This window comes from Pimephales promelas, chromosome 10, assembly GCF_988280905.1.
Source record: "Pimephales promelas chromosome 10, fPimPro1.hap1.1, whole genome shotgun sequence".
Lineage (NCBI taxonomy): Eukaryota > Metazoa > Chordata > Actinopteri > Cypriniformes > Leuciscidae > Pimephales > Pimephales promelas.
Genome location: NC_142778.1, coordinates 35,706,159 through 35,721,026, shown reverse-complemented (window position 1 = coordinate 35,721,026; position 14,868 = coordinate 35,706,159). Strand labels below are relative to the sequence as shown.

The window sequence follows — 14,868 nt, the reverse complement described above, 5'->3', positions numbered from 1 at the left end:
TATTTCAACAATTTTTTAAGGAAATGTGGTTATTACTGGCTGTTTATGTGTGGAAAATTATTTATTTCTCAAGTTATTCCAAACCTGTATGAGTTTCTTTCCTAGATATTTTGATATTTTGAAGAATGTCGGAAACCAAACAATTGGACCCCATTGACTTCTATAGTATTTTCTTTCCATCCCATGAAAGTCAATGGGGTCCATCAACTGTTTGGTTACCAACACTCTCTAAAACATCTTCTTGATATTTTACTTGATAAAGGTGAATAAATGATGGCATGATTTTAATTTTTGGGTGAACTTTAATCACTTTTATCACTTTAACACACCCTTAAACCTAACCATAACGTGATGAATTCGTGTAGCAGGCCACTTAAAACGTCCCCGAATGATCTGTAATTCAGGTGTTTTCGTTTGATGTTGAAGATACGTTAACTTTTACTCCAAAGTGTCACAGATGAGCACATTTGCTGTTAGCCGTTAAACTAAGCATTGAAGCGTTAAGAGCAGATATTGTGTAACGTGAGTCTCTTGTTTGTGAACTACAGTGTGCTTGTGTGTGTTTCTCCCGCTCACCTGGGAAGAGGGATCAGGTGTGTGTCAGACATGTATTGACAAGCACATCCACAAACAGCCAGATCCCGAAGGAAAGGAAAGATCCAGTTTGAAGCGTGGTATAGAGCTTAAGGACACCAGTGAAGCGTACGGATCACAGGTACATCTCTACAGTAACACTCCCAGACTGAGCTGCAATTAAAATGTTTTCAATGTTTGAACAAAAAAAAAAGTTCATTTAAATTCGTTAATAAATTCGTTAATAAATAATAATAAATTCGTTTTTCACAATGTTTCACTCAGATGCTCTTGGAGAGACATAAGTCTAAAACAGTGTGAGGGACTGACATTAATATTAATATAAAGCAGCAAAAATCATGCCGTACTCAAAAGCAAACAATATACAGTCAGTTTTCTAAATTTTGCGTTTCTAAATTTTTGAGTTTCTTCACAAAATACAGAAACACAATGAAACAATGTGATAGTCAGAATTTTTTTATTAAACACCTTTTCATGATTTATTATCCTAATCTATTTTTTAGTCTTTAAGAAGGTTTTTTTTCTACAACTCTTATTTATTTTGTCCATTTGCACCGCTAAATTTGGGGTCAATAAGATTATTTGAATGTATAATAGAAGTGTCATGTTTGTTCATCAAGCAAAATTAGCATTTTTTTTATATACACTACAAGTACAATACAAAAAAAAATACTACTGTAAACTATCATTAATATACAATAAATTTAAAATGTAATTTATTTGTCATTCTCTTCATATTTTGTAATTGTTATTTTATGCATGTTATAAATTATCTAATGTTGTTGCTATTTATTTTATTTTATTACACAAATCTGCCTTGTTATGGTACGGTCCTGTTTTATGTAAAAATCAGAGTTTTTATTTTATTACAGTAGTATTTATTTTATTATTTTTTATTATTTTTTGGGGGCATGGTCGATGTTTTGTTATATTTGTATTATATGAAAATTCAATAGAAATTTTTTTTTTTTTTAATTTACTCCTGTGGTGACTTTTTCAGGATTATTTTTTTTCATGTAACATTATATATCTTTATAGTTATTTTTTGATCAATTTAATGTATCTTTGAAGTAGCCTATACATTTTATTCTAAAAGACAAAAAATAGACTACAAAATTTTTAACATTAGTGTATGCCAAATACTTTATATTATTATTATATTTATTACACTGTATAAACCATTGTATGATATATCTATTAAAGTAGCTGTAGATGATGTTCGATTATACATTTCTCTACCCATAACTAAATAGGCCTACAAATTCAGCATGATGAAAAAGAGCAAAACACTAGAGCATGTTTGTCACTTTCGGTGGCATTTGGCCCCTGATGTGAATCCACACTGATCAGTTGAGTTTTCTTATGCAATCTTCAGAGACCCCCTGAGAGATGTGTCAGCTCAGGCGTCGCTAACTCATCATCGTGTGTGTCGAACACAAGCTCATCCAAGCAGTCTGTCTTTTACATGTTCTTCCTCCAAATATGGATTTAACCGGATTGAGCTCCAAAGGACGGCTTTTGCTGGTTTTCTGCGTCAGTATTTTCCTCTACACGTCCACCGATGCCGAGGGGAGCTGTAAACTCAAGGCCAAGTTCAACCTGAGGGGTTATAAGGAGGTGTTGAAAAGGACGGTGGTCGTCGGTGGGATGTTTCCAGTTCATCAACGCCTGGTTGATACGGACGCCAACACCACCATCCCTCCGGAGTCGTCCGACTGCGAGGGGTAAGACGCTGCATTTAACATGACATTGATTTGACCTGTTTTTCAGACTGCCATTAGATCTGGTGGATCATCACATCGCCACAAGTGCACACTTTCTAATTGCTTGTCATTATAGAAAAAAAGATAAATTGGTCTTAATTATATTCTTGCGTCTTAAAGATCATCATTCATTATTAAACTGTAGTATAAGGAGTAATTACGGTTTATCCTCCCGAGAGAGCACTTTTATGTTACATAAACGAAACAATGGAAAATAACTTGTTGCACAATGCCACTGGTGCGGTGTAGTGGTAGCAGTGGGAATTACACGTGATTTGGCCCACTTTAGACATTTATAAGTACAATGTATCCACTAAATTAATATTAATTAATGTTCTGTTTATTAAAACCAAGTGTAAATCTAATCAAGTTAGTGTTCTACATTTATTCCAATCCAAAATAATAACCAAGGAAAGTAATTTAAACTATATATTTTAATTGTGAACTAATGTTCAGCTGTTCTTTTTAATAATAAGCTTGTACACACTAGTCACAGAAACGAAGATGTACCTTTAATTTGCTCTCTAAACACCCCACAGTCATCATGTTTTCAATCCATTTCAAGTTTTGACGTGACATAAAGCAGTGATATGGTCCACTTACTTTTTATTAGTCTTCCCACAAACGCAATCACTTTCTTTATTCAGGCCGATTCGCACGAAAACGAGAGCCAATCATAACCAGTTAAAGCAGTAGTTCACTTTTGAAAAAAACTTTTGCTGATAATTTACTCACCCCCATGTCATCCAAGATATCCATGTCTTTCTTTCTTCAGTCGAAAAGAAATGAAGGTTTTTGATAAAAACATTCCAGGATTTTCTCCATATAATGGACTTCAATGGGGTCCAAACGGTTCAAGGTCCAAATGAGAGTTTCAGTGCAGCTTCAAAGGGCTTTAAACGACACCAGACGATGAATAAGGGTCTTATCAAGCGAAACGATCGGCCATTTGAAAAATAAATAAAAAAGTTTTATAAGCACAAATACTCGCCTTGCTCTGTTCGTGACTCTCTTGTTCAAACTCGTTCATCAAAATGAACAAATCTTTTTTCCAGTCGTGACTCAAAGGGTCTTAAATAAGACCCTTATTCATCATATGTAATCGTTTAAAGCCTTTTGAAGCTGCACTGAAACTCATTTGGACCTTGAACCGTTTGGTTCCCATTGAAGTCCATTATATGGAGAAAATCCTGGAATGTTTTCATCAAAAACCTTAATTTCTTTTCAACTGAGGAAAGAAAGACATGGACATCTTGGATGACATGGGGGTGAGTAAATTATCAGCTTTTAAAGTGAACTACTCCTTTAAGCAGACGGTCTAGTCATGCTCTAATGACTGCTAGTTGACATGGACTTACTTGCAGTTAGTAGAATATCTAAAGTGGACCAGGTATCCTCTGTTGAATAAGAAAGACCAACATTAACATGAATTTAATCATAATTTGATTAGATATAAGATATTAAAAGCAAATGCATTCAGTTACATGAAACATTATAAACATGTCACCCACAACGAATGTGAATTCCCCCTCAGCTTCAACTTCCGCGCTTTCCGCTGGACTCAGACGATGCTGTTCGCCCTGAACGAGATCAACGACAGACCGGACCTGCTCCCCAGAACTGAGCTGGGCTACGTCATCTACGACTCCTGTTTCACCATTTCCAAAGCCGTGGAGGGAACGCTGACCTTCCTGACGGGCCAGGACGAGGCGGTGCCGAACTACCGCTGCGGGGACGGGCCTCCTCTCTCGGCTCTGGTGGGCGCCGGAGGATCGGATCTGTCCATCGCCACCGCCAGGATCCTCGGACTCTACTACTTCCCACAAGTACCCTCCATCTAGCTCTGTATTTTGGCAATCGCACACTCTAAAAACAATGCTGGGTTGTTTTAACCCACTTTTGGGTCAAATATGGACAAACATTGGATTAAAAATGTAACCCAATGGCTAGGTTTGAAAAATTGCCATGACTTTAAAAAATGCTGGGTTGTTTCAACCCAATTTTGGGTCAAATATGGACAAATTCAAACGTTGGGTTAAAAATGTAATTTGAAAATGTAACCCAATGGCTAGGTTTGTCCATATTTGACCCAAAATTGGGTTAAAACAACCCAGCATTTTTTAGAGTGCATAAGATAACCCTAATTTTAAGGTCAAAATATATTAATTTACAAAAAATGCCATGACTTTAAAAATGCTGGGTTGTTTCAACCCTATTTTGGGTCAAATATGGACAAACATTGGATTAAAAATGTAATTTAAAAATGTAACTCAATGGCTAGGTTTGTCCATATTTGACCCAAAATTGGGTTAAAACAACCCAGCATTTTTTAGAGTGCATAAGATAACCCTCGTTTTAAGGTCAAAATCTATTAATTTATGAAAAAGAAAACAAAAAAAAAAATGCCATGACTTTAAAAAATGCTGGGTTGTTTCAACCCAATTTTGGGTCAAATATGGACAAACTCAAACGTTGGGTTAAAATTTAATCTTTTTTTTTATTCAACGGCTGGGTTTGTCCATATTTGACACAAAATTGGGTTGAAACAACCCAGCATTTATTACAGTTTCGGTTCAAATTCTCACTATATTTCCTTGTAATATGACATAGCTAGCCACTTATCAGCATGCATATAATGACTGTTTATTAGTACCTATAACACATATTAATATGTTGTTCTGCATGACCATGTTCTACATCCCATAATCCTACCAAATGCCTATATTTAATTAGTTCCTTACTATTAATAAGCAGTCATTAGGAGTTTATTGAGGCATAGTTAATATTAAGAACATTTAAAAATGACATTTATGAGATTCTTGAAAAGAAACCTAATTTAGTAGTTTGGCATACAGATTAAGAAATGATTATTATTACAATCATGTTTATTATTATTCCTTAGTTTAGTTTGTTTTGGTGCAGTGAACATGCAGAAACATGTAAGAAGAAAAAAAACATAAAACAGTAAATTATATCACAGAGAGGAATTTTTTTTTTAAATTTTACAGCTTTATTCAGCAAGATTTTTTCAAATAAATACAGTTTTTTTGATATTCATCAAATAATCCTGAAAAAAAGTATCACAGATTATTTACACACAAACATGAAATATATATGTTAAAGACTATATTGAAACATACATCTATTTTTTCAACATTGTATTTATTGATTTTAGAAACATTTACATTAAAACAAGCACAGAAAAAAGGGTAAAAAAAATAAATAAAATAATAATAAAAACAAATCTATCCTATACAAATTCCAAGACAATGGTACATTAATAACATAATTTGTTATTCCTGGTTACACCGAAAATAAACTATTTGGTTCAGCTTCCTTTAAAAAATCTATAAGGTGGTTCCATACTTTGAAAAACTTTCCAGATTTTCCTTTAACAATATATGTGAGTTTCTCCAAAGCCAAACAACCTGCCAATTCCTGTAACCATTGTTTAAAATTAGGGATTTCTGTGTTTTTCCAATGACGGGCAACTACAAGTTTTGCTTGTAATAAACAGAAGGTCAACATTTTCTTACCAGAGTTAGTTAGAGTGCAAGTTACAGGGAACATATTAAATAAACAAAGTTTAGGACATTTGGGGACATTCTGTTTCACCACCAGTGACAAAAAGTCCAGAACCTTTTCCCAATAAAGTTGAACTTGAGGGCACTTCCATAGACAATGGAATAAAGTTCCTATCTCTGAGTTGCATTTTAAAAACATACATCTATTAATTTTAAGTCATTTTAGTAATAATTCCAAGTGTTGATTTGTCTTTCCTCCTCCCCAGATGAGTTACTGCTCGTCCTGCTCGGTTCTGGAGAGCCGGTTCCAGTATCCCACCTTCCTCCGCACCATCCCGAGCGACGAGCACCAGTCCGTGGCCATGGCCAAACTAGTGCTTCACTTCGGCTGGACCTGGGTGGGCACCATCGCGGCCGAGGACGATTACGGGAAATACGGCATCAAGAGGTTCAAGGAGGTGGTGGAGGAGGCGGGAGTGTGTATATCCTTCTCCGAAACCCTTCCCAAGATCTCCAACCCGGAGGCCATGGAGCGCATCGCTCAGACGGTGCTGGACTCCACGGCTAAGATCATCGTGGTGTTCTCCTCAGATGTGGATCTGAAACCTCTACTGGACGAACTGCTGCGTAACAACATCACCAACCGCACGTGGATCGCCAGCGAGGCCTGGGTCACGTCGGCCGCCATCTCCCGTCACCCCGACATCCTGCCCGTCCTGGGGGGAACCATCGGGTTCGCGGTGAAGCGTGCCGAAATCCCCGGCCTGAAAGAGCACCTTCTGGGTGTTAGTCCATATAACGACACTCTGACTGAAGAGTTCTGGGGGATCGTCTTTAACTGCACTCTGAGTTACAGGCAGGTTATGAGAGGCATGAAGAGATGCACTGGAGAGGAGATGATTGAAACGCTGAATAATACGTACTCAGATGTGTCTCAGTTAAGGATTACGTATAACGTGTATAAGGCTGTATATGCCGTGGCGTACGCCCTACATAACCTCGAGACTTGTGTACCTGGCAGTGGCCCGTTTGAAAACGGCACATGCGCTGATATTAACAAATTCGAGCCTTGGCAGGTATGACACACACACACACACACACACGTTTGTAAACATGCAACCAAATAATCCATTAGTAATTTGACTGTGCAACCGGACTGAAAAGTCTTTATGTAAACACCTTAATCGGTCCAATTGAGTTTGATCCCATCGGATTAAAAGCGGTGGTTTATTCCTTTACTACTTTTCTATTATAAGCAGCACGGCACAATGGTTAAAGGGTTAGTTCACCCAAAAATGAAAATTCTGTCAGTATTTACTCACCCTCATGTTGTTCTAACCCCCTAAGACCTTCGTTCATCTTCAGAACACAAATGAAGATATTTAAGATATTAAGATCGCTCCTGCATACTAGCTCCTGGCCTCGAAAAGTCATTAAAGACATCGTTAAAATAGTCCAAGTGACTACAACTCAGTTTTAACTTTATCAAACGACGAGAACACTTTTTGTGCGCAAAAACAAACAAAAATAACGACTTTATTTCAACTATTCACTTCCTTCTCCATGAGCCTGTAGTCAGTTAACGTAGTGGGATTGCGTAGAGCTACGTCACACGTAGGCTCACTATTGGCCGACGCTGGTCATGTGTGTGTGATGCGTGTAACGTACAATAACAGAAGCTTACGCTATTAAACTAGTAACCTGACTCGAGGCAGAGGGAGAAATAAACGAATAGTTAAAATAAAGTCGTTATTTTTGTTGTTTTTTGCGCACAAAAGTGTTCTCGTCGTTTGATAAACTTAAGATTGAGCCCCTGTAGTCACTTGGACTATTTTAACGATGTCCTTTAATGACTTTTCGAGGCCAGCAAGTCATTCCCTCAAGAAGCCTATGGACTAGTACGCAGGAGCGATCTTAATATCTTAAATATCTTAATTTGTGTTCTGAAGATGAACGAAGGTCTTACGGGGTTGGAACAACATGAGGTTGAGTAAATACTGACAGAATTTTCATTTTTGGGTGAACTAACCCTTTAATATGCTCATTTATTCCAAATTATGATCAGAAATTGATAAATTTTAAGTCTGCTGTTTAAAACAAGTGAAGAATCAATGTAGGAGAATGGTTAATATGTGAAAAACAACAGGAAACTGCATATATTCGTGCTGTTTGCACGTCCAAAAATATTGCTTGTGACATATAAACGCGCATATTAACCCGATCACATGTTTAGCGTTCATGTAAACACTACATTCAGATTCATCAACCGGAATGAATTCAGTCCGATTGAAACTGAAGTTGTGCATGTAAGCATAGCCCATGTCCTTTGTGAAATCTACTCATTTATAACCACTGTGTGCCTTGTGTTCAGCTCATGTACTACCTGAAGAACCTCCAGTTCACCGTCCCTCACACCGGAGAGCACATATTCTTCAATGACGGGGACGTGGACGGCTTTTATGAAATCTTAAACTGGCAGAGTGATTCAGACGGAGAGATCACATATTCCCACATCGGTTACTATAACAGCACGGCACCCGCCGACGACAGGCTGATTATCAACAATGCCTCTATCATATGGAACAATGATGTCCTCGAGGTGAGGATGCGTGTAATTTACTCTGATTAGAAATTGGATTATATATAGTAATGATGATAGGGCTGTTAACATATTTCATTGCAGTTAATCTCTATTTTGTAAAAAGTTGAATGCATTAGGTCTCTTTTTAAACAAAAAACATCTATCTATCCATTCATTCATCCATTCACACATCCATTCATACACCCATTCATCCATCCATCCATCCACCCATTCATTCATTCATCCATCCATCCATCATTCATCCATCCAGCCATTCATTCATTCATCCATCCATTCATCCACCCATCCAATCCATCCATCCATTCATTCATCCATACATCAATCAATCCACCCATCATTCATCCATCCAGCCATTCATTCATTCATTCATTCATTCATCCACCCACCCATCCATCCACCCATTCATTCATACATCCATCCATCAATCCACCCATCCATCCATCCATCCATCCATCCATCCATCAATTCACCCATTCATTCATACATCCATCCATCAATCCACCCACCCATCCATCAATCCACCCACCCACCCACCCACGCACGCACCCATCCATCAATCAATCCATCCAATCCACCCACCCATGCACCCATCCATCAATCAATCCACCCATCCATCCACCCACCCATTCATCCATCCATCCATCCACCCATCCATCCATCCACCCATCCATCCAATCCACCCACCCATCAACCCATCCACCCACCCATTCATCCATCCATTAACCCATTCATACATCCATCCATCCATCCATCAATCCACCCACCCACGCACCCACCCACCCACGCACCCATCCATCAATCAATCAATCCACCCATCCATCCACCCATCCATCCATCCATCCATCCACCCATCCATCCATCCATCCATCCATCCATCCATCCACCCATCCATCCATCCATCCATCCACCCATCCATTCATTCATCCATCCATCCATCAATCCAACCACCCACCCACCCATCATCAACCCATCATCAACCCATCATCAAACCATCCATCAATCAATCCACCCATCCACCCACCCATTCATCCATCCATCCATCCACCCACCCATTCATCCATCCATCCACCCACCCATCCAGGGGCGATTCTAGGATTTTTTCAACTGGGGGGCACAAGAGGGGCCACAATTATTACAGAGGGGCCATTATTATGTTATGCATTTATGTAGAACTGTAGATATCCAAATCATTTCAAGTTCAGTAAGCTTTAAAATCAGCAATAAACAGTGATACCCTGTTATCTTTTAATAGCAGTTATTTACTGCTCTACATCAAAACAATAAAATACAATTTATATTAACTTTTCACTTTACAAAAGTGATAGAAAAACTGTAATAAATAAAATAATCCAATGTATTAGTGTCAGACTCACAAATAATAATAGAACAGCCTTATTTATATAAATGCATAATTATATTAATCATTCATATAATAAATACACAGTTAATGAATTCATATAACTGTAATAAAATTGTATACAATACATATTTTTTTCCCACATCCTATTCAATTTGCATTTCAGCAGTTGCAGTAAATTTGCATTGATGAATAGAACAAATCTACTTATTTCAAGGAAGGCTAATTAGTCTTGAGCATATTGATTGTAAAATATCATATATAAATACTTTGTTAGACTTTTTCAAAAAGGTATGCTTTAGTTTAACGTAAAATATGTGGATCATAGAAACAGTTTAGAATGACTTAATTAATCCAGTGTTATTTTAGTATTAATTATTTATTTTGCTATTTAATCATGCATTTTATTTATTTATGATTTTTTTTTTTTGAGAATGTTTCTGGATGCAGGGATTAAATTGACAAAAAATTCTTCTGAATTCATATTCCTGTAACTTTATTTAAATAGTCGAGACCAATAGCGTTTTAAACCGATCTAATATTGCCAGTTTGCGTAATTTAAAAGCTATTTTAATCTATGAAAAACAATTACTTAGGCTATCTTGACAAATAGGCCTAATCAACCATCTACATAACTTTTCAGTGCATGTTTTTGTTTATCTTATAAGACCAAACAATGCTAAACTATTTTAATATAGTTTGTTTCATGCCAAATCGTTTTGGTTGAGGGAAAAGTGAAGTTTCATAACTTTATATATTTAGGCCATTTAACTTTAACTTTGTAGCCCATTAGAGAGCTGACTTAAGTTTAACTGAATTGTTTGCTTTATTTCTCATTGTATAGCTTATTATAGCCACCTATTAGGCTACTTAATACTTTTGAACGGGATATCATTAAAACTGACATTTAACAAAAAGAGACAGGGTTGTGTAATTTTATATATTGTAAAATAAATAAAATATTCTTTATATATATGTGTGTGTTTTTACTATGCATTCTCTTCACTGTGTAATACAATAAAACGATACAACCCTGTCTGTTTGTTAAATGTCAGTTTTAATGATCAATAATGTTTCACATTTTTAAAATGAAAACAAAAAGAAGCAGGGTTGTGTTTTATATTTCGTGTTGCTATAAATATATGCAGTGAAGATAGTCAATGTGCGTTAACGTTACCTGAAGCACATTTTTGTGGCCATTAATATGTACTAATGTGTTCATTTATAAATGAAATGAGGCAGAGTGGTGTTTTATATCTATTTCGTTTTATTGTTGATGAAAAGTGGCAAAGTTGTATTTTACACCATATTTCGTTTAATTGCCTATACATAAAGAAATAACCGGAGTAGCCGCATGCTGAGTGACGCAATCAAGAACGCGCTGTTCCGCAGAAAAACCGGACTCGCCTCCTCTCATCCTCGGGAGTTCGTTCTCCGAAGTTTGCGTACTTGGTATTGAGAAACGACCAATATTGACCCGCGTTCTGTTTTCTATCATGGGACCGCAGCAAACGACCTGTAGCCTGACATGCACTTCTCAAAATCTAAGATTAATTGAGTGAACATGGAGCAGTTTTTCCGTGAGCGGGAATTGAAAAACCGGAGTGGACCATGAGCGAAGTGATTACAGAATGCCTAGAGTGGAGAGTGGAGAGAGGAACGTGCTTTTGCTCCACTCCAGGCTTTATCACATTCCCCTCAGCAGGGTGAATACACATCGTCTTTCTTTAAAAAAATAAGCTGTAGCCTATAAAATATATCAACTTACCGTGTGGTTTTTGAGAAGCATCGTGACGCGGAATCATGAATTATTCTACTACAAGCTGAAAGATTATGATTTGAATTTTTGAGTGACAGGCAATTAGAAGGGTGGGGGCACACTGGGGGGCCAATCAGTTTTCAGGAGGGGCCAGTGCCCCCATGGCCCCTCCCCTGGCTACGCCACTGCTCCCATCCACCCACCCATTCACCCATCCATCCATCCACCCATCCATTCATCCATCCATCCATCAATCCACCCACCCATCAACCCATCCACCCACCCATTCATCCATCCATTAACCCATTCATACATCCATCCATCAATCCACCCACCCACGCACCCACCCATCCATCAATCCACCCATCCATCCACCCATCCATCCATCCACCCATCCATCCATCCATCCATCCATCCATCCATCCATCCATCAATCCACCCACCCATCATCAACCCATCATCAAACCATCCACCCACTCATCCATCCATCCATCAATCCACCCAACCATCCACCCATCCATCCATTGTGTATTACACTGTACCTAAAAAATCCAGTATGATGTTTTAAAATAATTGAACATTATTGCGTGTGGAATCGTATAGAAGATGAACTGAAGAACGGGTTGTTTCTCTTGTGTCCCAGACGCCTCGCTCTGTGTGCAGTGAACGCTGCCAGCCCGGCACCAGGATGGGTATCCGGCAGGGTGAGCCGGTCTGTTGCTTCGACTGCATCCCCTGCGCAGACGGAGAGATCACCAACACAACAGGTCACGGCAATAAAGACCTTTGTTCAATCAGTCCATTAATGGTTTCAGAGTTTATCCTTAGTCAATCTGAATAACTCTTCCAACAGATGCACGAGGCTGTCTCCAATGCGACGAGGACTACTGGTCCAATGCCAATCACGACGAGTGTGTGCCGAAGACCATCGAGTTCCTGGACTTCTCCGAACCCCTCGGGATCACACTGATCGCCATCGCTGCGTTCGGGGCTCTGGCTGCCATCGTGGTCGTGATCATCTTCTTGATGCACCTCAACACACCTCTGGTGAAAGCCAACGACCCTCTGCTGAGCTTCTCTCTGCTGCTGGGTTTAGTGATCACCTTCCTCAGCTCCATCGTGTTCCTCGGTGAGCCTCAGAAGTGGTCGTGCATGACCAGTCAGGTGGCGTTGGCTGTAGGCTTTGCCCTGGTCCTCTCTTCATTAATGGGGAAATCTTCTCTGCTCATGCTGAGAGCCAGAGCTGTAAAAGCTGTCAAATCTGCGACGCGGGCAGCAAAAGCAGCGGCAGCGGCTGCCGAACAGAGTCCCGACACCGAGGTCATCGCTCCAGCTATTCCTCAGAAGAACGACGTGGATCCCATACATCCCAGGCACCAGAGGGCGATGATGATAGTGGGCACGCTGATCCAAGCGGTGGGTTGCACTGTGTGGCTGATCCTGATGCCTCCACACCCCATTAAAAACACAGCCGCCCAGAACATCAAGATCATCCTGGAGTGCGACATTGGAAACATCATCTTCATCTGCTCCATCTTCGCTTATGACATCCTTTTGGCTCTGCTGGCCTTCGCTTTTGCTTTTGTGGCACGAAAGTTGGAAGACCACTTTAATGAGGGCAAGAGCATGACCTTTGGCATGATGGTGTTTTTCATCGTTTGGATCTCCTTCGTTCCTGCCTATCTGAGCACGCGGGGGAAATTCATGGTGGCGGTGCAGATCTTCGCCATCCTGGCGTCTAGCTTCGGCCTGCTCGCGTGCGTCTTCATCCCCAAGTGCTACGTGCTGCTCGTCAAACCAGAGAGGAACACAGAGGAGATGATGATTCCTCGAGTCAAATCACGTGACGCAGGCGTTTCGCTCGCCACCAACAGCACCGCCGTGTCCACCGTGTCTCTAGATGGCTGAAGACATTCCCCAAAAATCATCTACTGTGTCTTATTATATTGGACTCTGACATATTTAAATATACATTTAAATCTAAGACCCAATAGGAATATCAGTAAAGGACTTTTAAGGGGGTCGTATTGCACTTAGCATATTATATCATGTCTATGTATAATACAATTTAGTTTAATGAGCATTTTTTGCCATCTCTAACCCCTAGAAGGCTGTTTTTATACATTTATTCGGTAACACTTTACAATAAGGTTTTCAACTCACGTAAAGTTGATAATTCCGCAAATGACTGCAATTGCAGGTTTCGAACAGAGATGGCGACAAAGAGGAAAAACACCACACTGCAGCTTTAACTAATGAACCTTATTATAAAGTTTTACCATTTATTCAATTAAACTGAAAACATTTTAAGTTCTGTAGTTTTAATATCTGACTGCAGTTTTGCTGTCAAGTACAATATATATATTTTAAGATGCCCATGTTTTCATCGGAGGATCATTTTTGGAGCTTAGTTTCAATCCATTATACCATAAAAAGGTTAATAAGCAGATGCTCTACCGCAACTGTAGAGAAGCAGCAAACAAAACGTAAAAATATCAAACTTTAGAAGAAAGGTGCAACACTCATAATAATAAATCCATGTTTAACATGATACATAAATATGAAATCTTGAATTTCTTTAATGAGAGGGCAGTTTTGAGAGTTACAGATTTCATACTATAATCTCTAATTATTATTTTTTTTTACACAGCAGATACACTATAAAAGAGAAAAAGTTTGGCAAAGGGAAAACAGGACAAAAGATTCCTCATGATATGATCCCTTTTAATGAGCATGAATTTGCACTAAGGGAGGATTTTATGACTAGTGTAGCTTATCTGTTCAAATTACATGATAAAAAGCATGGATTTCATCATCAACAAATCTTTTCAGAGCCAAATTGTATGGAAACAAAGAGGTAAATGTAATGTTGAAGCTTGCCAGCAGGTGGAAGCAGTGAAAGTCCATAAACTGAGATCTCTCTGCACTGGATGATGACACCAATGAAACTGTCCTAGTTGTTCTCAGTCAGCTGTGATATAAAATAACTATTGTAATAGTTTTGCTAACATACGATGAAGTATATTTTTGTGAAAATTCTGTAAACTATGCTATTTGTGAATTTGAAAATGAATTTTAAAAATTAGATTAGACTGGGTGTGTTTTAGATAAATATGGGTGGCATCATGGATTCATGCACAGATTGCATCTAATGTGAACTGTTAAAGAGCTACTTAATATTGAACAGGATTCCACTGAGATCTTTACTCATAAACAATACAAATTAATTATGTATTGCTTTGTTATCTTATTCATAAAATAAAGTTACA

General features: G+C 38.5%; 1 protein-coding gene across 1 annotated transcript; it reads left to right on the top strand.

The window, feature by feature from the left end:
* Window positions 1-87: 87 nt before the first annotated feature.
* Window positions 88-14,868, top strand: vmn2r1 (vomeronasal 2, receptor 1). Its single transcript, XM_039683796.2, has 7 exons — window positions 88-715; window positions 1,970-2,318; window positions 3,892-4,183; window positions 6,148-6,957; window positions 8,253-8,480; window positions 12,243-12,366; window positions 12,453-14,868. Exons 2-7 carry the CDS (start codon window positions 2,077-2,079, stop codon window positions 13,505-13,507), a joined length of 2,751 nt encoding a protein of 916 aa, XP_039539730.2. The 5' UTR covers window positions 88-715; window positions 1,970-2,076; the 3' UTR covers window positions 13,508-14,868.